Genomic DNA, 25,687 nt, shown 5'->3' on the forward strand with positions numbered 1-25,687 from the left:
TCTGCTGCTAATTTCAATCCGTGCGCTCAGCAGCCTGTTCATTAATTATAGACACCGACCCTGAATAATTCCCTCGAATTAGTTTTCTTCTCGTGTAACAAAAATAAAAAGCCTTCACTGTGTTTGAAAAAATCCCAGCTGTTTTGTGCCGACGGGGGTCCGTTTAGCAAAAACTCCTTATTTAAGGAGAGGAGAATCACTGACACACAGGGAACAAAGGAGGATTTCTTCCTGTGTTGAGGAGAGCCCTGAACGTTCAGTCGATGTCAGGCTCATTCAAACTGCTCAGGGAAATGGCACAGATATCAATGTAGCAATCCCCCCTGCCGAGAGGCCCACTATCCCAAAATAATGATATATACGGCCATATAGTCATGTACCTCAGAGAAAAAGCCCCTGAGGCTATAATCAAGATAACGATTCTCACGTTCGAAGCTTTCCCGATTGTTTCCATCCCGAGGGTGCCGCTCGCCTTTAGCCGCTACGCGATGACTGATGGGATTATCAGGCTGCGATGGCCCTGCTGGTTGGCACAGATTGTACAGGTCTAACAGGATTACCGCCCGTCGTTGTGACGCCGGCATGACCTCCTACGGCCGTGTGCAAAAGCACAGCGGCTAAGAACCCGTTCCTGTGGAAGATCTTGGTATTACACTGCATCACAATGACCCCAGGCCAATACGTGTGTTCGCAAACGTTGATGCAGGAAGCAGGGATGTTCGCAGAGCGAGCCTCCAGTGAACCAGGAAGTCCAGCATTTGTTACCATTATGTGTATTAAGCAGGGAATGCAAATGAGCAGCTGGACCGTGGATGTCTTCCTGGCCTGATTTCCACTCCTCTTCCTTCAAGGACATCACATGTTCTCCGCTCACACAAGTGTGGCTGAGAGCTCCGAGTCGGCTAAACAATATGCAAACAGGGTGAAGTGCGCAGCGATTACTTTGACAGATATCTCTTTGTTATGTGACTCATCATCTTTACGGGACGGCTAGTCCCACCGTTTCATTTCGTCTGAGTCCCGTAGCAGGGACTTTGCGCCCCGGGAGCATGATTTGTGTTCTAGTGGAGCTCCGCAGCACCACAATGCTTCACTTGTGATGGCGTCTTGCTGCGCATTTTAATTTCATCCAGAAAAAAAGCAGCTCCCGCTATGTGGATACTGTGCTCAAACTCGATTACCATTTCAGAGGCATTTTGGAATAATCCCTGTCTCACTCGAGCACCCTCCACTCTGAGACGATACGCCATAACCTCCTGCCAGGGCGGCGGGGAGGGGAACCAGTGCCAGGAGCAGCCGCCATGTTTGACCAGCATTTAGAGTGGAAGATGGGGAGAAAGATTCCCCGCGGCGAGAATGTTAAGTGTTCACAAGATGACGATCTCCACCCACCCCGACCCGTTCCTCTCGCGCTGACACACACCAGTGCCTAATCAGCCAATCGCGGCTGGGTTCTGTCTGAGAGGCCTGATCAGCTGATTAGCTGAACTCATCAACACCTAGATCTCCCCAAGATCAGTTAGTCTCCTCGCCAGGTTCTTTAAAGTTTAAAAAGGACAAGAAGAGGCTCCTCAAGCTCCCGGAGCGTGCACACCTGCCGTTGTTTGCATGAATTGCCCGACAGCGATGCAGCGCTACATGAATAAGTGAAAGGATGCGAGTTGGCTCAGGACAAAGCACACCCCAAAACCCTCCATCATGTTCTCATTCCACACTGCTGCGTCATGTTGTAGAAAATGAATAATAATAATAATAATAATAATAATAGTAATAATAATGATAATTCTGATAATAAGAAAGAGATATTTGTCATCTAGGATGTGATTGACAGCAGAGATCTAACAAGCACAAAGAAATGAAAGGAGAGAGTGGGTGGGGGGGAGGATAATAAAACCCTTTTGATATAAGACGTGAAAAGAATTATTTAAAAAAAAAACACGAAATGAATAATAAAACCATCCAGATTACTCTGGCAAAAGAAATCCAGGAAATAAATAAATAAATAAAATAACACTTTGTTTTATAGACGGTTGAATCATCGCTTAGCTATTTAAGGTTGAGTCTGGATCCATTGGACCTGTCGTCGTGGATCCGAAACCTGTCTGGATCATACCTGGAATATCTTGAGATAACAAAAGAATAAGATCTGAGCCTTGTAATAACATCAAAATCACCTTCAAGCCTCAGCGTTCCCTCCGCTAAAAGAAATATATGGACATGAAAGCTGAGCTGGATGAAATGCTTTTTGCTGTGAAGACCTGCTGTAGCGGGAAGTGAAAAGTACAAGATGTAAGAGGAGCATTAGAAGCTTGTTTCTGTAAAATACACACACACAGAAGTAGACGGGGATGTTGAAGTGCTCTCATGGAAAGCCGCCGGGTCACATGACCGACCCGAGAGACCAGACAGGTGTAGAACTGCGTGTGGGATTTTTGACACAATTGCGACGCATAACTGCAGAGGGATCAATCAGCACCGTTCAGTCTGATCAATCAGAATGATCACATACCCAAGTTACCGCTGGTTAATCAATTGCAGGGTCTTTACATCGGCAGATTGATTCAGGATCGTCGCATTGGCTTGTTTGATTTGTTGATTTGTTTGTTGTTTGTCACACTCAGCTCTGCTGCCATGCAGCCGCATACAAACACACACACACACACACACATTAATTTCCATGCAGAGCACAGCACGGCATGGAAGTGTGACGCGGCCGGAAGGCAAAATCGATGCCTCGGTTTATTTATTTATTTCCTGTCCAGTTTCAGAGCTGAGAAGGACAAGCTTTTGGGGGGTGGAGCCAATCATAGCTGAGGAGAGGCGGTTTCATATCAAACGGGTTGGCTGTCAATCAAACAGATGGCCAACCCTTCTCGAGGTTCACAAGGGGAGTTGTTTTTTAATGACTTTGCGTATTTAAGTCCCGGGCTTTGAAAATGCTGTATTTACAGCGAATACCCATTTATCAACCAAATTAAACTTGAACAAATGCAAAAGGAAGTCTGCTTGATTGCAGTTTTGTCTGGTGGTACTTGTTATTTACCTAAGTGGCCAGTTAAATATCACTGGGTCTCAACTCTTTGGACCTTCAAATGTCCAAAGGTTGAACAAGTCTTTCTTAAAAAGGTTTAAAGGGAGTAAAGCACATTAAACGCTGCATTGATTCCCATCATCTGGAGAAAACTTCAATCAAGAGTCAAACATCTGCAGTCCTTAAACGTCTCGGGACAATCGGTGGAGTTCTGACATCGTGCTGTTTTATCGTTGTCATTGCTGTTAACGTGAAAGATTTGCTCGTTACAGATTTATCGTCACTGCTCCGGGCTTTTACGAGGATTCTCCGACTTAACAGCCTCCTCCTCTTCCTCTTCCAGACTTATTCCTGACAACGGAGGGGCCGCTCTTCGAGACCTGGATCAGCAAGGTAGGGCATTTATTTTATATTTGTGTATTTTAAAGCTCTCCCAGTCCAACATGACCTCCGGGCCGCAGGGGGGAGAGCTGCATTGGTTCGAAGGGTCTCCTGCCGTCCACTTGTGGATTCCTGAGTCCAGATGTTTACAGCTGTATGAAGGGAAACCCAGGCAGGATAACATGGAGACGCTTTCACACAGGAACCAGGGAGGTGTGTCCGTACAAACCCTCTGGTCAGGGTTGATGCCCCCATGTTTGTCCTGGCTCTCCACGACGCCAAAGCTCTGCAGAGGCTGCAAGAGGCTTTGTGCAGGAGTAGTTGATATTCTGTCTGAGCAGGGAGGAGAGGCGGCTCCGGGTTTCTCTTTTTTTCAATCGAGGCCTGTTTGAAATTCAGCAGGTCGAGGCGCCAGCTGAACAGTAGTCTGTCTTATCACAGCGAGTGGGAGAAAGGGAAGGGGGGTGGAAGAGGAAGACGAGGGGAACAGGGAGATATTGAAGGATGCGGCAGCCAACGGAATGTGTGCGTGCAAAGATGATGAGCAGGAGCAGAAAGAGCAACATAACCAAATAGGCATTGAAAAGTATTTTGTATTTTTAATCTCCTTAATCTCTCTGAGCTGGAAGGGAGGTCTTTAGCTAAACCTGGAACTCAAAAAGTCAAGACCAAAGAACGTTCCTGTGCCAAACCCACCAGAGACTGTAATTGCGGTTTGACCATCAGACGGTCAAGGTTCTTTTAGAACTATGTTCTGTCCATGAAATTCAGAGCAGGTTCCCCAGTCAGGGAAATAAGTGCATCTGCAGATGTAATCGCTACAATTGGTCGCCATGGGAACGAGTAATAGGTTATTATTGAAGGCGGAGACTTGGATTGTAATGACAAACCAAGATGCAGTTGGAGACGGGTGTTGTAGATCCTCCTAGTGGTCAAATAGCAGAACAATCAGGATGGCGTTGCCCTTCGGGCCCGTTGATAAGACCTAGCCGAACCGTTTAGTTGACAAGACAAGACATCGGATGATTTAGCTTCTGCTCAAGTAAACCTATGCTTATCTAGGTGCCAGTGGGAGGGGTGCTTCTGTTCTGCGAAGCAGAATGCCGGCTCCTGTCCGACCAATTGCAATGAAATGTGAGCATGTGGTTCTCGGGCAGCGGTGGTGGGGTCATCAGCGACAGTCCATCCTCTCGCCCTGGAAAACAAATCCAAATGGCCCATCTAGAACAGGCAGCTTTCCAAATTCAGCAAGAAACTAAAAACTTTTGGTGTCGGTTCCATGCGAAGGTAATGTGCTTTCAAACTGAATCAGGATGAACATCTTCAAAGAGAGCACAATTGAAATACCCTCACAGAAATATCCAGGGAAGGCTGCTCTCGAAGTGCAGGAGGGGCTTCCTCAGGAACGGGGAGAAGAACAGCAGGGCATCATCATGAAGAGGCGTCCATGTCCTTGCTGCAGATGAATATGAGCGTCCTTCATACTGTATTAATCAATGACTGTTTTTGGTTTGAGACCGTTGTCAATGCGGCAGCTGTCCATGTTGGATAAAAAGGTCTTTGCCAGGAGAACATGGCACTTTTTCTCCACCTGTTTCCTCAATCAGCCTTCACATTAGCTCACAAACCAAAGCCAACACCAATGCATTTAAAACTCATGCGCAACGCAGACGTGCACAGAACACACACCGAACCCCATTAATCCCCCCCCATGGCCTCCGGCCCTCCACCGCAGCCTCCCCCTGGTCACAGGCCAGCCACCCCCCTCCTGCTGCTGCTCTCGCTTTTAATTACTTTCCTGTTTTCTCCCGCCACTCCCCTCTGTTTTCCGGCGATTACGCCGGAGGAGACGTTCGGCCGGCTGAGGAGGAGGCGGCTTTTTTTTTTCATTAGCCGGCAACAAGAGCTGAGGGGTTTTAAAGGTCAGCGGTGCAACAGCTGATACATTTAATGCACAGGAAAATAACCACTAGCCGAGAACCTCAGAGGGTTCGAAGAACTGGTGCTTACACTTGCCATCGACCAGCATTCATTGTGCTGAACTAGCAAGCCAAATCCTTTTGCTCCTTTTGAATAGAATATGAAACAATTATGATATTACATCTCCGAGTCCAAGCAAGCAGAGTCCAGAATACGGCTGGAGATGAGGCGTGTACATGGGAGAGTGAACGTAGATTCAGTTCAGTCAGCCTAGAAGAAAAGACATCAACCCTGCTGATTGTTCCCTGCCATATTGACACTTTTCTCTGGATCGCTGTTTGCAGTCATTACATCTGTGTGTGTGTGTGTGTGTCTGTGTGTGTGTGTGTGTGTGTGTGTGTGTGTGTGTGTGTGTGTGTGGCTCCAGTTGATTGATGTGTGAAGATGAAAAGGATTACAAGTCTTATTAATAGTCTTCCCTTCTGTTCACAACACTACACACACGCACACACACACACACACAGAAACACACACACACTTAATCATGAGATCTTGCAATCAAGAACCAACACCAGTCAATCACCCTCGCTAAGATCTTATCTGCAGCACACGCAGCTAGCACCCGTGTGTACGTGTGTGTCGAAGCGTTTTCACCAAATGAAAATGAACGGCGGAGTCTTGAGCCCGTTTTTAAAAATACATCTGTCTCCCACTTGAAGGCCCGTCATTTTCTGGGTTTTTAATAGAAGTGGTGGCAAAAGGTATCCAAACCTACGGACTTCACTGACAACTCTCAGATGTGCATGTTTGCGGCGGGAAGTACAAAGGTGTTTGAAGTGTTTTGTGCCATTAGTTTAAAGAAATTGTCAGTAACCAACTCGTTTTTTCGACCGGATCGAGACATTTCCTTGCCTTCTCTTCATTTATTCATCCTTCATAGCCTTCTCAAAGTGTCAGAGGGGCAATTTCAGTTGACGCTGGGGTGAGGGGCGGTGCTTAAATGGGAGTGATCAACTGTCAGTCATCCCACCATTTACCCCCTCATTCGCCCTGCTTCATTATAAAATGAAGATAAAACTGCATGTGTCTTATCTTCCCTTTATGTTAGTGTGTTGTATGCAGAAATAGAATTTCTGCATGCATGAAAACGTTTTGAACTGAAAAAAAAAACAAAACAAAAAAGATGTTGGGTTGAGGTATATTTTCAAATAAAATATTCAATGTCTATTTGAGTCCTCCTTGTATTCATGCAATAAAAGGCTGGATGACTGGAGTAAACCTATATTTCAAACAAAAGATGGCATCTGCATCCTCCTGTAACTGAGGATGAAGTTGGCTGTATCCTCCAGTAAAAATGAACGCTGCATTTTAGCATTGTGTTCGCATCACTTTAGTTTGCTAATTTGGGTTTTTTCTCCTGAGCCTCACTCATTGGTGGTTTTGCCATATATTTTTTAACAAAAAGAGATTTCATACGTTTTGTTTTAATGTTACAAGACCACCATAATCCTCATATTTAGAATTACAATTCAAAAAATAACTACCCAAGGTAAAATTAATTTAAAATTAAATACTTTCCATAGCCAAAGGGAGCTTTAGCAGAGGAATGAAAGGTTGCCAAACTCTGCTTCTGAGTCCTAAATGAACTTGCTTACTGTTTGAGGAGCTTGGGAGGAAAATTTTGCTGATGCTGTACCCTATGTTTAACTGAATGTGACAATAAATTTCTTCTTCTTTGTCTTCTTTGTACATCATTGTGGTGTGAAATTATGGTACCTGCTTGGTAGTAGGTTGTAGTGGTTCCTGGTCATGGATCCTGGTTATAGCTCGCAGTGGTGGTAACTGGTAGAAGTACTTTGTCGTGGAACCTGAGCGGTACTTCAGGTGGAGTTGTTGTCGCAGAATCAGCTGTGGTGGAAATCTGATCCTTGTATCGCACCTAAGTCTAATCCTGACACCATCAGTCCCTTAAAAACGTCAACCAGAAACACTCCAGTCAGTTTTTCTGTTTGAATTTTTTCCTTTTGCGTCAATTTTACACCGAAATATTCAATCTATGTGCATGTGTGTGTATGTGTGTGTGTGAGAAAGGCGGTCTACAACCCCAAACACACGGCGCTCGTTAAATTAACGGCCCTTTAAATAACAGCCTTCCACCCTCCGCTGGTTATTACTGCATTATTAACCTCGGCTTTGCTCTCATCTGTTGCTCCAGGATGGGAACTTCAGCAAGATGGACGTTCTCCTGGCAGACTCCCCAGTCCAGAACATCGGGCAGTCATCCTTCGCCGATTTCGGTGAGTCCGATGTCCGGCCTCGGTGCCGTAGCACAAACACACAAGGTAAACATGAACCTTAGAAATCCAAAATTAGATAAAGACCTTGAGACAGATGGGAGCAGAATTCATGGAGGCGATAAATTTCTCTTTTATTGGTAGTGAAATCGATGCAATGTTACTGACCTGTAATCCCAGAAAAAACTCCTAATCTGCCCTTTAATCTGGAGTATCCGAGTCAGACCCTGCTGTTTTCAGCTTTGTGTTGTCATCCACAAACTTTCTGTTCACACGCGCGTGCACGCACGCATGTGCGCACACGCGTGCTGGCGGCTTACCCGGGAGGCTAATCTGACACACTGGGGGACACACATCCAATCCCACACACAGCCAGATTTTTGGTGAACCTCTTATCCCCTTAAACAATCTTGGCTGGGGTAATTCATTGTTGGGCTCAGCCTTGCATTTATCCTCCAAAATCTCTGCCGCCACTGTAATCTCCCGCCTGCAGCCCCCGGACTGCAAAGTGGCCCTGATTGTTCCTGTTGGGCGCCACCGCCACTTCCTGTCCTGGTGGGCGAAGAAGCAGCTTACAGTTTCACTTCCAGCTGGCATCAGTGTTAAAAAGACGCAGCAGATGATAATTAGCGGACTATTATTATTATTATTATTATCATTATTATTATTATTATTATTATTATTATTATTATTATGATTATTATTGTTAACAAAATCGTGAACAATTAGCGCCCCCTTCAGATCGGCCACTGCAGTTTACAGAGTCAGACGTCCTCTGACTATGGCTTTTTGTCCGTGTGACCTCGTAGCTCAGTGTCAGCAGCCCGATGTCTGATGCCTTTTTAATTAACTCGCGCTCGCGTCTCTCACGCACACACAGACACACACACACAGACACACACACACACACAGCCTGGCAGTGATAAACACGTCCTTATTGGCAGATTAATCTGTTAATCTGGCGCAGCGAGGGGAGTCCATCAAATATTCAGTGGCCCGACTTCCCCTTTTTTTAGATTGACAGTAATAGATGGACCTGTGGGGTTAATGTCTAGCTGTGTGTGTGTGTGTGTGTGCGTGTGTGTGTGTGTGTGTGTGTGTGTGTGTGTCTGTCTGTCTTTCTGTTTTCAATTCCTAGCTTTTGACTGTATGTAATTCATCTCAGTCTGCAGGCTTTTTTTTTTCTTTTTTTCTCTTCTTTTTTTTTCTTAAAGAACCCTGCCCTTGCCCAGATGAACATTGTGTGCTTGCCGTCATTAAAGCTAAAACTTAAAGAGCCACACCGCAGTCAGCGAGTTTAATCCCAAATAATCTGGGGGGGTTAAACATGTTGGTGGTCAGATAGCTCAAGACTCTGGGTTCTCATCGTCGAAGCGTGAAACCAGATTAGACTACGTGATTGGGCATCCACTAGAAGGGTGAAGTTTTTTAACACTCGTCCGTGTTGTCCTAATCCTGCCATGTCCGCGCTTTTAGGCGCAATTTCATCACAAACTGATTCAGATCTGATTGGATTTGAACCCGTCTGTCACTTTTATGACGCTCCAGACCTTGACTCTTTGTATGACTGTGTAATAACGTACAGTAATATTTTTGTTATCCATGTTCCCGGGTGCTCTGCGGCGTCCTGATCTGAAGCAGCTAAGACCTTTGCCCCAGGAAATATTGAGCTTTTAAGTGATTTCCAGCAAACAAATCAACAAAAAATAATCTGCCTTATGTGGGATTAACGGCCCATCTTCGTAGGTCGTCCAGGGCAGCGTGTTCTCCACCGAAGAACCCCAAAGTATCTCATCTGACAAGTATCTTTGAAACAGAAACAGCCAGCAATCCCCTGAACATCTCCAGCAGGAGGCCCCACTCACACAAACGGGGGGCTTGAAAATACTGAAATGTGAATCAGCCAACCAATTGGACATCTGTTAGGTTCTGCTCCAGAACCAGAACCAAAATCTCAGCATTTGCTGGTTTCATTCATTGTTGCACGTGTGAGTTCTCCTCCACGGCACTAATGAGTGTTATTAATAATTACTTACGGTGTAACAGGTCAAAATGGCGGCAGCGAGAAGGAAACACGATGTGGATTTGCTAATTATGCAATTGAGACAGCGTGATAAACATCAAAGAAGGCTTTTTTTTCCAAACATGCTTAACGCGTCATAAAGGTCTTTTAAATTATATCCACCTGTTATATCCTCTTTCATCATCACTTTGTTGTTGATTGTGCATTGTTTTTTTTTCTTTCTCTTCATCTGTGCTGGTACACTCATATCTCTGGTGGTACAGAAATGAGCTATAACTGCTTGACCTTTGACCCCCAGCCGTTATCTCCGCCTCCAACCTGAAAGGGATCTTTATCTGGATTTTTGGTGGAACCACTGAACAGTAAGATCAGCGAGAACAAACAGGGAGAACCCAGTTTTCACCGTCCTTCTGTTCAAATGGGTTTCCACAAAGGAGCCCCTCAGTTCTTATCAGTGTAAAATACTGATTTAATTCCTTCGTGTGTGTGTTGGCTCCTAATAGATGCACAGCATATGCCAGACAAAACAGGCCCATCTGCCTTATCGTCGAGGTAATTGCATTTTTCAAAGTGACAGGGACCGATGCATAATTCATCATTAGGTAACACGCCGCCTGGTCCCGGGACCCGGGTGACACGGCGGGGGGGGAGCTGGTTGCTCAGAGATGGAAATGTGTTTTGAGGTGATATTTTAAAATCACAAAGTGTGCCATTGTGTGTGTGTGTTCAGGTACATCAGCATGTTAACAGGATGGCCTATTTCTCTCTTTCACCATGGGGTTCCTTTCGCGTTCTCTCTCTTTCTCTCTGTCTTCGCTTGTCTTATGTTTTGTTCATCTGCCTCAGCATCTGTGCTACTGCCGCTTCTCTCCAGGTGTTCGGACTCGTCTTCCCTTTTTGGCTGTCATCCTCTCTTCTCTCTCCTTAGTTCTCCTCTTGACAGACTGGGCAGAAAGTGAATGTGGCTGTAAAACAGCAGAGAAAAAAAAGAAGACTCTTGTCTGCATCGTATCATATAAAGGCTCCATCTAATCCCTGCAGACTGGCCACCGCCGCCTCGGATGTGACTTGCTTTCCGCAGTGAAACTGTGCTTCTTCCACCGATACTTGCATGGGGCTCTTCATCTTTTTGGGGATCAGCTGATTGAAACTCGCTCGGACACAAAGCAGTCCCAAGCATAGGTCCGAATCACATCGAGGTAGTAGATGCCACCTTCTCCAGCTGCTTGGACAACCCAGAGGGTTCCAGTCTTTCAGAAGAGAAGGTTTTCTGTGTGGAGCAGACATGATAATGAACATCAACAGATGTCTCTCATTAATCCATCAAGTCCAGAAGACAAGGAAACAAGTCCATGAAAGGAATGATTGATCTTTGCTGCATTGGAATCAAAAGTCAGTCAGAACCTTGAGGAGTCCTCCGATCCTTGAAGTACCCACTGCTGACATTGGTGGATCTGTTACAGCCGGTCAGCAGAGTTCTGTTAGAATGTGCTGGAACATGTTGTGAAGCTGAGATCCTTGTTCTTTGTAGAAATCGAATATAAACTATGTCAACTATGTTTGAGTCCGAAAGATTTGATCTTTGACTTCCAAACACCTCCAAACCTCCAAACACTGTCTTGGAACTCATGCACACACACACACACGCTCACACACAAGCATGGACACAGACTTACATTTAAAAAGACTCACACAGACATGCACATTAAAGAGCAAAACACATATCAACAGACACATACATATACGCACATTCATGCCAGGACACACACACACGTACACACACACACACACACGCACGCACGCACACATGCATGACTCCATCAGATCCCGTGGTTTGTAATTAGACACAGGCTGCTGGCGGCAGCAAACTCATTCTGCATCTGTGTGTGTCTGTATCCCGACGTGTGTCTTTTGTTATTGTTGTTTGTGTCATCGATGTTTGTGTTGTTGTCATTGTCATCATGTCAGTTTGTCACAGTTGGCTCTGTGTGTTGCTATGTAGGCTCTTTCTCTCAGTTTGTTGTTTTTTTCTAGTCGCTCTTGCTTTCCCTCCATCGACCACCCCCTGACACACGCACACGCACACATGCGCGTGCACGTCTGCACTCACACATCTCGCAGCCAATCTCCATCACCAGCAGGAGAGGGAGATGAGAAGCACCGGGGAGGGATGGTGGTGGGAGGAAGATAATGAGAGGTGTTAGATAGAAGGGATGGCAGGATGAAGAGAGAGAGAGAGAGAGAGAGAGAGAGAGAGAGAGTAGGAGATGGGTGATCCAGCTCTGACCTGAACGGATCGCCTTCCCTTAGCACGTATTAGCACATATTCCACGTCTCTCTCAACTGCTTCATCCTCCTGTCGTTCTGCTACCTATCCTAGGCAGAGGGACGGTGTTCCGACGCCAAACTTTGTTTTTCCTAAAATCACAGCCACTGAGCTGAAATCTTGTTTTTTTTGCACCTCATTTTTTCCCCTGACGGGCACGTCACCACACATGTGCAGTTATGTTCCAGAAAGCTTACAAACAAACTAAAATTATTCATTCGAAAGAAAGGCTAAAACTTGGGCACGGTAGACGTATTGAGTAGGAAACCATGCAGCTCAAGTAAAGTAAGGGCGAAAAATGTACTTATGTTCATGCAGCTATGCTAGGTGCACAAACATATGTGTTGATATATAAATAAATTTATATATATTCATTTTTAGTTAATTAAATGTTCTAATTAGCATCTCCATGTCTGTAAAGACATGGAATAAAATTCAGCTGGTAGTCGCATGAAACTACTTTTGAAAATATTCAGAATAAAACAATAAAAATTCACAAATCCCTCGAAAATTAGGTAAAAGTGACAAACGCTTTCCGTGACTCCAGGGCAAACAAGGTCAAATTCGGATGTTGGGAAACAAATGTGAGTCAGTATTTTCTGGTATTAGTGCTCAGGGATGGGATATGACCAGGGTCATGTGACTGTCAGCTGCATCACAACAAATAATTAGCATCTCATTAAAATGTGGAATACAATTCAGCTAGAAGTCGCATGAAACTATGCAGGAAAATATTCTGAATAAAACCATGAAAATCAGTAAATCCTTGGAAAATCAGGTAAAAGAGGCACTTCCTGTGAATCTGAGGCACATAAGGTTGGATGTTGGGACAATTCAAGCAAACCCTCCTCAGCTGAGGCTGTTCTAGCTTTTCATGTTTCCTTTTGAATGACACTTCCAACTCACGACACACACACACACACACACACACACACACGTACGCATGCACACACGCATGCATAGACGCGCACACACACGGGCACGTGTGCGCATGCTGGGCGAAGCATCAGTTTGCGTACTAGTTTGAACCCTGCAGCTCAATACTGTAATAGTAATAATTAAAGCAGTGCGGGCAGATCAGCCAGCAGGTACTTCTGTGATCATGCATAATAGCCTAGCTTTTGTCTTTGTCTTTTTCTTTGTTTTGCACGTGTTTGTCAGATGGTGATGGCCGTCAGGACCACCTCCTCCCTGCCTGCCTGGACGAGGCCTGTCAACGCAGCGCCATCTTCCTTGCCAAGTCCAACTCCAAGGAGGTAAGAGCACCTTCACCACCTCCAAAACCAGATCTGTGAATCAGACGTCAGGACTGACATCAGTTTTTCCCTCTGGTTTATCAAGATCTTGCTTGTTGTCTCTCCAGTGTGTGTCTATTTACGTTCACGCATTTGTTTGTGTGTGTGTGTGTGTGTGTGTGTGTGTATGTGTATGTGTGTGTGTGGCTTGGGGGCGTGAGTGATAATGCATTGTGTACTTGCTACAATCTTTTTTGTCAGCGAAGCCGCGTGAGATGGGACGTAACAAGATCAAGATCTAACGACCAACCGCGTCCAGTCTCATCTGATCAGTGTACACACTCGACAAATTACTGTATACATCACCCACTCACACACTCAGACGCACACACACACAAACACACACAAGCACACACATACCATTGCAGAAACGGCCTCCACTTTTCTTTTTCAGTCCAAAATAGAAATATTATAGGCTTATCCTCAGTGTTTGCCCACGCAGACAAACGTGCACACAAAGAGGCGCATGCACACACACTCACACACCACACTCCCTGCAGGCAAGCGTGCTTTGTTTGCCTGTCAGCTACCCCTCCATCCTCCTCTCTGTAAAAAACAAGATTGAAGGGAGGATTGTGTGTGTGTGTGTGTGTGTGTGTGTGTGTGTGTGTGTGTGTGTGTGTGTGTGTGTGTGTGTGTGTGTGTGTGTGTGTGTGTGTGTGTGTTAGTGCGGGCGCGTTTGCATACACAAGTATTGTCATTGTCACGATGACATGATGGCCGACATTCATCCCGTTAGTGCAGAGTCTGTCGTGTTTGATGCAAGGAAGAGATAGACAGATTGACGGAGGCGAGGAAAGAGTTAATTCTTGTTCTTATTTGTGGAAACACCTGGTACTGAAGGATGGATCTTGGAGGTCAAAGGTCAAGGTTGTCCCCTGTCTCGCTGGCTTTTGGTTTTCCCCAAATCCCTGCACTGGTCCAGGCTGGTCCAGGTCCACTGAGCGAAGTGGGCGGTGCAATGCGATGCATACACAGGCTGGCACATTTAATGGTGCCTTCAGGTGCACACAAAATTCTGCATGCAGAGCAGAATTGGGGGCTTGGAAAATTCGTCCTCTGCCGGCAGCCCCTGCCGTGCTGAACTGGTTTAGGACATCAGGAAGCGCCGGACCTGCAGGTCGCCAAATAGGAACAAACACCAGGAGTCCACACAGAGAACCTTCAAGACTCATTGACAGTTTTCTCTGACTCCCAGGTTTTTTGAACATTCATGCGAATCGTCCAACCGGTTCTTTTTGATCAGTTGTCCCAGACATTCAGGTAGATGCTTTTCGTTATTTTTGGTTTATTTTTACCATTGTTTTTTTTTTCAATACGTGTGTGTGTCTTGATTTCCTGTTCTCCTTGCTTTGTTTCTCACGGTTGTTTTCTTGCTGTGTTTGTGAAGGTGAGCAAGCCATGGTGTTGTCTAGGTGGCACACACACACACACACACACACACACACACACACACACACACACACACATACATACACACAGTGGGAATGCAAAGGCCTGCTGTTTCAGGCCATAGTGAGGGCAGCCAGACCTCCCGCCCCTCCTTCTCCTCCGAGTCAGAAGAGTCTCTTCTCTATGACTATCAGACATGTGGTGGCCCTACATCACTGGTGGCCCATATCTGTATCCATGACAACAGTGACCCGGGTGCCCCTGGTGACCAGAAGATCCCAGGTGGTGTTGATTAAGGAGGGGTAAGACAGAACTGGAAGAAATGTTCTCAGGCTGGAAGAAGAATAGAATAAGAGCTTATTCTTGGATATGGATCAATACATAGATGATTGGAGGATCTGATCAGTGTCATGTGGTCATCAAACCCAACACTCATTATCTTTCGGTACAGACGTCTCACCCTGCACTTTATTGGCTCCGTACTTTGTTTTGTGTTTGTTACTACGGCCACACACTCTCACACACACCTTCTCACGCCATCCTACATTTTAATTTCTTGGCCTAATGAAGCGAGAGCTCCTTCCAACAAAGTCCAATCAATAGGATTGCAAAGGAACCGACTTGCTTGTGTGTGTTTTGTGCATCACTGCTGCAGCAAAAGTTATCTAGTCGCCCTTCAGGAGTGCCGGTGTTATGCTGGCTGGTGGTGGTGAAACACACTCTGGTGCTGATTTATTGGCAAACAAATGAAATGAAGCCCCCTGAGAAGCTCTTTCAATCTAATTTGCTAGTTTACTAGTTAATTCACTGGCTAGCCAGCTAACTAGTTATTGTCTAGCAATTAGTTTTTTCTTTGACAAACCTTAGAAAGATTATTGCAATGATTAGTGATAAAAGTAGATTAGAAATATGGGTGAAATATGGGCGATCTTTGACCTCTACCACCGCCACTGTCATTGGTTAGTCGGGGATCACATGACTCTGCCATCACTTCCAGGACATAATTATGAATATTAGATATATTTATTGAATCATTTCCCAATCTGAAAACTCCTGAAAGGTTTTTTTTTTTTTGGTGGCTAGCTCTTGGGCTGCATGCCAAGTGGGCTGCATTGGGTGCTGTATCATCAGCTCACCTGGCATAGCTAACAGGATGACAGTGTGCACGTCTGTGAGGGTGTGCACAGCTGTTGTGGCATGCACGCGACTGCCGCTCACTAAACACCACCCGCTAAACTGCGCGATTGTTAGTCAGCTACACATCCTGCTTGTATTAAAAGGCTGTTAGCGTCTCTCCGGTGACTCCGCACCTGCTCATCTGCTTAACTCTCATGAATAATGTAAACAGCCGGCATCTGGACACACACACACACACACACACACACACACACACACACACACACACACACACATCTCAAACAAAAATTGGCGTATTGTGAATAAACAAGCTGCATCCCATTTAAGGACATTTGGACTTCTGTTAAGTCAAACAAAGATCCGGGGAAAATGTAACAGAATCAGAAACTGCAACCCATCGCCGAGTCAGAGCAATAATGAAAGGCAAGTAAAGTGCAGCCTTGTTGCCGTGACAACAGAAAAGTGGAGGCTTTTGATGCTAAGCAGATGGACTCTTGAATGTCTCTTTGGTGTGTGTGTGTGTGTGGGAACGTCTGTGGACTGCTGTGTTAATAGTAGTTTTATTTTAAAAAAGAAGTGTTGGAGGTCAGAACCCTTTGTGAGGTGCGAGGTGGTTCCTTGTTCTGATCCAGATTCTCTCCAGGTTCACCTGCAGAAGCTCCATTGAAAATTGTCCGTAGTGAATGTGAACGGCTTGATGGTGAAGAATGATGAGTCCAGGATAAGCACCGCCCCTTTCTCAGTGGCAGCTGTGATTAGATCCCCGATTTCTAATTCCTTTGAAATTACTTTTTTTAAAATAATTTATCCACCAACTCCTCTGCATCGAACAAATCCAGACTGACAAAAAGGGAATTCATGTCATGTATTTAAAAAAAAAAGTGGAATATTGAATAAATTAGTTCATCAAAAAAAAAGCAATGCTTTTCCTGGTTTATAACTTCAAGTCCTGCTGAAGTTCTAAGAATAGATGTGGAGAAATCAAAGTGTTACTGATATAATTCGGTTGTATTTGTTGGTTCTTGCAGTCTTCTTATGTCTCCAATGTGCCCTTGGACGATGGAAATAATCAGGAAATGAGGCCTCCCCTCCATAAAACAGGCATCATATTAGAAATTAAGTGAACTTCAGGGTCTGTGGGAAAAAATAGAGGTGCCGACTTTGCTTTGGTGGATAATTTATGGCTTCTAGACCGAAATACATGTTGAGAATATTTTTACGCATATCTGAGTTCGCATTCCATGTAAATACCTGAAGGTGTGGCTAATTGCATTTATTCCCAGATGATCTTCCTCTTTGCCACCCTGATGCATTTGGTGTTAATCTTCTCATTTGTCTCTCCTTGCTCTTCCACCAGTGGATCCCAGTTCTGTCGGATTTCCAGAGGAAGGAGACGGTGTGGAGCTTCGTCCCGGGGAAACCCAGCCAGCCGCTGTCCCTTCACCTTGGGGATTATAATCTGGATGGCTTCCCAGATGCCCTGGTGGTCCTCCGTAACACTAGTGGCAGGTAGGAAGCAACACAAGAACTCGCTGGCCTCTCTACATGTGAGCTGGAAACATTCGCAGCTTTTCTGTAAGCTGTGACTCTGAAGTCGCATTTGAGGACTCTGGGGATTCATCTGACCTCCTGAGGAGATCCTCTAGAGCAGGGGTGGGCAAACATTCTGGCTCAGGGGCCGCATTGACTTTTAAAATTTGACAGATGGGCCGAGTCAGCACAAGGAACGATACATATATAAAAAAAAAAAAAAGCATTTGTTAACAGTACATATCAGACTGGTGTGTGACAATTGTTTGATCATTGTCTGATATTTGCTTTGAAAATAAAACCAGCTTGGTTTAGAAGGCTCTGACGTTTGCTTGCATGTTATGCACAAACCGTGTCACATCCAGCTCATTCATGTGTGTCAGTATGTCCACAGTAAAGGCTAAATCACAAACCCAATCTGTGTCATTCAGTTAAGAAAAATTCTCAAGTGTTCTCAAGTGGTTCCCAAAATGAAATAACCTCCTGTTTGAGCTCCCACATTCATTGATCCAATCATCCATTCACATCAAGTATGTATTCTGTACCAATCTTTGGTGGGCCGGATTAAAAAGACCAACGGGCCGGATGTGGCCCGCGGGCTGTAGTTTGCCCACCCCTGCTCTAGAGGGTGTACTATTTCAAAATAAACACATAATTAGTCCGGTGCAGCTATTAGCACACATGCACAGTGAGTTCTCGGCACAGCAATGTGTCCAGTAGGAGGATCTCATTCAGGTTCTCCTCTGACGTTGCAGTGGACGCAGCTGAGGTGAGCGTGTTCTTCAGTGTTCAGATGTGGCGACCGATAAGGCCCTTAAACTGATTGTGTGTGTGTACAAGTGCGCGCGTGCATGCCTGCCTGCCTGCCAATGAGTTTGTTGAAGGACCTATATGGATTATCTTAAAAGATGAAGATAAGATAGCAGAGGACGTCAGGGCTGTGATTGCGGACGCGCACTGATTGTGTGAGTGTGCACGTGTGTGTGGGTTTGTGTTCCAGGGACAGTAGTGTCAGAATCCCCAAGATGTTGTGTAAGAGCTTCAAAAGACTCACACCCGTGCGTCCATTTGAATGCGGCTGTATAATCTGGCTGGGATTAACTCTTTGTAATCCTGGTAGCTGCAGCCTTGTTCTAAGCCTGACCGCGGTAATCCTGCCGGGCATTTTATCTCGGAGCTCTCTCTCTCTTGGTACCGTCTGACCCTGGCGGCTTTTTAAACTCGGTCAGCAGCAGAAGGAAGAGGATAGAGGGATGTAGAAAAAGACACGGGATTAAAGGGAAGGTTAGTAGACGCCTGGTGAAGGTTCCTGATCAGAACCCATAATCTGTTGACTTATGACACTAATTAATACATGATACAACCGGCTCTGCCAAGGCACATCAAAAATCACATATAATCCACCGGATTAGATAGAGGGATGGGAGACTGGATGGATTAGATCAGTTCAAGAGCCTCCAGGTGGACGTTCCGGACATTCTTGCACCTTGACACATATGGACAGATGTATGTTCAATTGTTGGGTCGTGCTTTAGAAGATTTGTGTACATTTCAGGCTCCTTACTGGGAACAAGGTTTGCATTTAAAGCGTCAAGATGGTATGGAAGCGCTTCGGCCCATCTGTGGGCCACATTCACCACTCCATAGCAGGCACTCCTCAGAACCATCACGTCTGGAACGACCAAACGGCGTCCACTCAATGTGGTTCCAGACAACATGTAGTCCTACTGTAGACAGTAGTCCTTCACTGCATTGGGACAGTGGGGGAACTATGGACCATGGACTTCAGCTGCTGTGAGGCTTCCTACGGTTCAATGGGAACTCCAGGAGTTCCAAAGCCTGCCCCATAACCAGATAACCTCTGGGTTTTCCATGTAGTCTTCTTCCACGGTGGTTGCTTCTTGCCTGGATGTGAAGGTGCATGTCATAGACGACTGTGTCATGCTGGCCTCTTACTGCCTGTAGGAACCCAGGTCTAAGTTGTTGGAGGTTTTTGTCTGAATGTGTCTTTTGTGACCAAAAGCCCATCCCTCCTTGGCTTCACTGATTCTTACTGTCCACCCAGGTATTGAAGGGCTTGATAAAACCTGCCAGTGGACCCTAAGGCTACCTAAGTGGCATTGCTTCTTCCAAATTGCTGAATATTGTTGTCATGTCTAGGCATAACTGAGGCAGCAGATATATGAGCAAACATACCACACAGTCCTTGAAAGCAACACTGACCGCCGCTCCCAAGTACCTGGCGAGACCCCCAGTCTTCCCAGCATGTTTACCTCCTTCCTGATTCTGAAATGAGCGTTTTTCAGTTGGGCGGACCCCTCCAGACTGCCATTTTCATTGACGTTCACAGAGAGTGCAGTCCTGAGGGTCCATGTCATGTCCATGTCATGTCCAGGTCAGAGGACAGGCAGTCCTTCTGGTCCCCCCACTGCCACCAACATGACCTCAGCCACTCTTGACTTCCTGTTTTGGAAGTGGCATCGCCAGCGTGGCCTATATGGGTTTTTCCCCAGGCTCCGCTTCTTAATGCCCACAGTCCAAAAGCAAGGAGGAATGTTTGGCTGTTTGATATTGACAGGGGATCCAGGTTATACCCCGCCCCTCTCCTCATGACAGCTCCAACCCACAAGTCAATATTGAATATTGACGCACCATGGTGCTTGTGTAACATTATTCCTCTTTCCTCTGTGCAGAAGCTTTGACTCTTCCATTAGATGGAGCGAGAACGTATTGGGTCTCCGTCAGGATGTTTATAAATCTCATCTATTCCAGGTGCTGACCTTTAATTCAATCACCTGTGTCCAATTACCTCTTGAACGGATGGGGGGGAATAAAAAAATCCAAATAACAACGCGGTTTCTGGGAGAAGCCAATGCTGAAATTAAGTGGAATCAACAGCCTGACAGAATAATTAACTGTGTGCAAGCATATGTGTGTGTGCATGGTAGTGTGTGTGTGTGTGTGTGTGTTTGACGAGAAGTACTTCAGTATGAAAAGGCTGACGAGGTCGATGGGCGTTTTACAGAGTGTGGTGGTTAGTGGCGGTAAGAAACTGAGTTTGATGATTGACAGCCAACATGTGTCTACAGCTACACTGGGTTGCCAAGGTAATCCAAGAGAAATCTTTGCAAAAGCTTGAGAAGCACATGACCCCTAACAATCACATGCCACCCTCAGCAGCGCCAGTGGTTGTCTGATCCCAGCAGCTGTTCCTGACCATCTGATTACTTAATGAACCCTCAACCCCCATGACACACACACACACACACACACACACACACACACACACACACACACACACACACACACACACACAAACAAACAGTTCACTGAGCAGCTTATCATCTCCCATATGTAATTACATATGTATTACACAGTTGTAATCAGCCTTTATCTCGTGCATGCAGTAAAATGATTGCGTCACGTGACAGGGCGTCGGATCAATCAGATCTATTGGTGGTAGACAAACCAGCCCACCGTGTGGTCACCGATTGACATGCCAGCACTTTGGCCGCTGGATTCACAGCAGAGGGTGTGTTTGTCTGTGTGTGTGTGTGTTTTTTGCAATCTTTGACTACTCTGAACCTCTTTCTTCATCATTGCCATCATCCAATGAGACGCCAGCTCCTGTTCAGGAGATGAATTAATGTTTTAGCTTTGTTTTAAAGTCCCTGCGGTGCTGCTTCCCGTTGAACTGACGCTTTATTTAACGTCCAAACTTTTTTGGATTCCCGCCACTCCGTTATGCTCGTATTTATTCTGACGAGGTCGTCGCTGCACACCGACTGCTAACGAGCTGAGGAGCTAACGAGCTGAGGAGGCCTTGATTATGTCTATTTTCTTTCATCAGATCACATTGTGTGCTCCAACGGCGGAGTCGTTTCATAGAGAATCAGGAAAATTGTTCCATCGCCGAAGTGCCCTTGAGTAAAGCTGGATGCAGGCTTGCAGTCAGATAGCCCCCCACCCCCTTTACACACACACACATACTCATGGGTGAAAGAAAAACCAAACCCGCCTCCATTAAACATAAAGATAATGGCTCCCATCGCCACTCAGCCATTTACTTTGAAAATCAATTAAATCTTCCTCGTTAAGGGTTTAGCGCTCTTCAAGGAGTTGAGTTTATGCTCTATTTGTGTCGGGGAGGGGAGGAGGCAGAGGAGGATGCACAGAGAAAAGGCCCTGATTGTCTTCTGGGACTTTGGTTCATCTTTTGAACATCGTCATCAAAATGCGACTGGACAGATTTGAATTCCACTCATGTGTGCACAGCTGTTATAAGGTTGTTATTACACATTTACTAGCTGAATTTGCTGATGAGGGGGTGGCTCGTAATGCTCCTTATGTTTTTAGCTAGCGGGACAGATCGCTAATCCTGGGAAATGCTAGCAGAGACGAGAGATCAATCGATCCGTTTGAATATCTGACCACTAAAACAGGCTTTTACATTACAGGCCTTGAGGGAATGTCAAGGCTGCTGGACCTTCTGCAGGTCCGTAAAAGACTCATCAACCAATGGTTCCTCCTGGAAACTTCTGGTCCTGTTCACTTGTGTCTGAACAAAATGAATGTGAACGAGGAGACATGCACGTTCCGTCCATGGGTTCTTGTTCTGCAGTGGTTGTAGTTATTGACATCGCACTGCTCAGTGCTTGGGGATTCCCTCGCAAGACCTCCACCTGGGTGATGCCGGGCACATTTCCTCCATCAGCGATGCAACGCATCCAGCTCTGGGTCGGCTTGGAAAGGCACGTGGCTCTGGAATCAGCAGAAGCAGGAGGCACCGGAGATGTCTGCCTGGTCCGTAGTGGCGTGTCGCTCATCAATACCGACATCTTTCTGCGCCGTCTGGTTTATCGTGCTGTTCCTCCTCCTTGGAAACAATGCCTTCGTTCGACAGTGGATTAGTGAGACGACTCCAGGGGAGGAGTCTCCGTCTGTTGACTTATCTGTTGACTCAGGTTCTTGTTGCAGAAAACCTGTTGAGGACCTTTCTCCACCTTTCAGCCAATCACAAGCTACTGTAATTATAACCTCCGAAGCGTTCATCCCTGCCCCCTTCGAGCCAAGTGGCGGCAGCGCCAGGGTTTACTTCAGTGTTGTTGTGGTTTTTATAGTGTTGCATGCGAAAACTGAGCCTGTGTGTTTGTCTCAGCCTGTTGGTATGCACCCCAACCCTGCAGCTGCGGTTGCTAGGCGATGCCTCACATCCATCCCTCGCTGAACGCCCCAGCTATCTTTGTCTCCCCGGCTGTCGGTCACTAACCCGGAGACAGGGACTTTGTTAGTGCCGCTCTGTGTTGTCCATCTTTTGGCACGAGGTTTGGGTCCCTAATTACTCTGGAGTTCTCCGGGGCCTCTCACGGGTGCAGAACCCAGATTTGCAAGTCTCCCCATTAAATGCTTTCTAGAAAGTACTTGTTTCAAGCTTGTTATTTGATCTCATTCTGTACATAGAAGTATCTGTACTACGTCATTGAAAGTACCTGTTGTAGTTATAGTCCCTGTTGTTTGGAAACCCTGAAAGGAGCTGGGATTCTTCTAATCCCCTGCGTCCTGTCCAGCCACCGCCAGGATTGAATGTGCATTCTTGCCTTAATTCCTGAAAAGCAGGTTCACTCAGTGAAAAGCTGGATTATCCTGCATAATCCGGTCTAGCCTGGTCCACGTCGCTGCTCGTCTTTTATTTCCGCTTTTGGTTGAGTGCTGACTTCCCGTCTGAGGGTTGACTGTCAGAGAAAACTTTAGAAGTTTTTGGGCAGAGTCTATCTGGTTTACTTGCAGACCTCACTCAGAGTTAGTGCTATCCTCACCAAATTGAATCATAAAAACGGAAGGTCCCTCTGAAAAGGGCGAAGTTTGTTCCAACAAGGTAACTGGATAGTCAGCAGGAAACTCTTGAATGAGAAACAACCTTGAGATGATCAATAACATAGGTTTGGGAGTTTAGGGATGGAGAGATCCTGCTGCCTACTTTGTTTTTATTCCTTTCCTTTGTTTCTCCGGTGCCCGGTTACACGCTCCAGATTAGTCAGATCTTCTTAGTGTTTGGTTGGAAGAATATGGGATTCAGCAGAGTTGAGGGACAGAAACTATCTTTAAATCTTAGAAGAAATGAGGAGAAAAGACCCCGAAAAACAAATCTACACAGAAAATAAACCAAAGTCGTGAGAGGAGGCACACGGTGAGGCCGGAGCTGGCCCATTGAGGCAAAAGAGGTGAAGGAGGAGGGGAGGGATGGTTGAGATAGATGAGGAGATGGAGGCTGATAAAGGGGAAGAAGGTGGCAGAGGTCAAGAAGGAGGAGGCGGCTGCTGGAGAAGGATGAGGAGGAGGCGGGTGCTGGATCAGCCGATCCACTTCCCTCCAGCCAGCCGGCCCTCGGGAGACCAATTAGAGTGAAGGAGGCTGGAAGGAAGAATGGTGAAGACTCCCTGCAGACGCCACACACAGACCATACAATTATTGAAACCCTGAGCTACATACCCACAGATAAACATGCACACACATGCTCAAACACACACACACACACACACACACACACGCACACGCACACACACGCACACACACACACACACACAGAGGCACACACACACAGACACCCGTATAATAACACACATGCCAATGTGGGAAGCCACAATAAACGAACATTCCATAATAAGATAATAAAACTCTCTGTCTAGAGTTCCTGTTCTCTAATATATTCTAATAAAGTTTTATTGTTCAATTTAGAGAGGATGAGATAGTCAGTTGTGGAAGAAGAAGGAAAGGAAGTTTCCCAATCTTGAACCAAACATGTATGATTGTGTTACTGCAGTGGACAGTAACACAATCATACACACACGCATAAAACACACGCACACACATATACGCAAACATGCATAAGACACCAACACACACACGTAAAAACTCACCCACACACACGCACATATATACACATGCACAGGAAAAAAGGAACATAAAACACAAGCACAGACATACACATGTCAAACTAAGAAACCTGGGTCAACATTATCAGGCAGGAACTGATAATGAAACTGAATGAATCTGAAACCTGGGCACTTCCTAGAACCTTTTCTGGAACTACACAGTTTTTGGGTGCACTGGGACAGCACAGGAACCCATGGATCTCAGCTCCTCGAACCATCTTAGCTTGAGGCAGGGTCATTTGACAGTTCCATAGGAACTCATATGATGTAGATGATTGGTGGAACTCAGGAGCCCCACCCATTACCAGAAACTTATTGCCTTTTTAGAACTATTCAAAACTAGTTTTATTGCAACTACGGACAGAAGCAGTGGTAGCTTCCAACTCCATGTTGTCTCTTTCATCTTCCTCTTCTTCTTCGCTGGTTTGTCCGGCTGAAGGTGCACATCGCAGACGCTGGTGTCCCTACTGGGGTCTCTTACTGCCTGGGAGGATGTGAAGCTAAAAGGTTTCCCTGGAATAAAATTCGAGCCGAATAGTTCCTCGAAATGTTCTGTCCAAACCTATGTAGAAAAGCGACATGCAATGCTGCCCAGCTACCCAGGACTGAGCTGGCTTTTCCTTAACAGTCTGTCCAGCCTCTTCCTGTCTGCTGGTCTACATGAATATGGTTAGCGTTGTGCTATTAGCCTGCTGTTAACAGGCGAGCGCCAGGATAACCTGACCCTGTGATGTAGAACAGCTTCTACAGCTCAGTGTTGCTGCTCAAACACTCATTCTGACCCTCTGGCTTCTGCCGGCAGTCATGTGATCATTGGCTTGGCTTGTCAGCCAATCGTAGCCCACTGCTCAGAGAAGAGGGAGAATAGGCAGCGCCAGGTCATGCTGTCGCCGCTCGCCGCGTCACGTCTGGCCTCTGTGGGTCAAATGTTGTCCTCTCACGTCTCATCACATCTTGTCTTCCTCCACAGTGGTTGATGTTTACAAGCCTGAAGAGGAAAAAGCTGAACAAACGCTGTTTTTAGATGGGAGGTAAACAGGCTCCCCCTGCTGCACCAGTAGCGCCTTCTTGTATTTATATTATGAAAAAAACCATCGCGTACTGACTCTATTTAGTTTTTCTACCGTTTTTGTAAACCCTCAGAAACCTGAAGAGTCACCTGTAGAATGCCGTCCAGCACTGGATCAGATTTGACTTAAAACACTTGCAGCTTTATGAGTATATTATATTTTTTGTAACATATGGACATCTTAATGTCATTCTTTGACCCGGAGACAGCTGAAGAGTCTCTCGACGCTTCAGACTTCAGACTTCTGTGTCACACAACACAAAACATGATTCAGTGTTTTCTGGTTCTTACTGTGATAGCCTGTTCTTCTCCATCCTCCTCTGCTGGACAGCTCCTGCCTCCAGAATTACTCAGGTG

The 25,687-nt window shown here is 45.9% G+C and overlaps 1 protein-coding gene across 1 annotated transcript in view; it reads left to right on the forward strand.

Annotated features, from left to right (window-relative positions):
• itfg1 (integrin alpha FG-GAP repeat containing 1) overlaps positions 1 to 25,687 on the forward strand; it is a 71,726-nt gene that overhangs the window by 16,639 nt on the left and 29,400 nt on the right. The window contains exons 7-10 of the mRNA XM_086174841.1: positions 3,375 to 3,424; positions 7,548 to 7,629; positions 13,137 to 13,231; positions 17,157 to 17,308. Coding sequence (XP_086030967.1) covers positions 3,375 to 3,424; positions 7,548 to 7,629; positions 13,137 to 13,231; positions 17,157 to 17,308 — 379 coding nt within the window. The remainder of the gene's footprint in view (positions 1 to 3,374; positions 3,425 to 7,547; positions 7,630 to 13,136; positions 13,232 to 17,156; positions 17,309 to 25,687) is intronic.

This window comes from Fistularia commersonii, chromosome 27 (genome assembly GCF_037954325.1).
Source record: "Fistularia commersonii isolate RoL2024-O1a breed Wild chromosome 27, RoL_Fcom_v1.0, whole genome shotgun sequence".
NCBI classification, from domain to species: domain Eukaryota; kingdom Metazoa; phylum Chordata; class Actinopteri; order Syngnathiformes; family Fistulariidae; genus Fistularia; species Fistularia commersonii.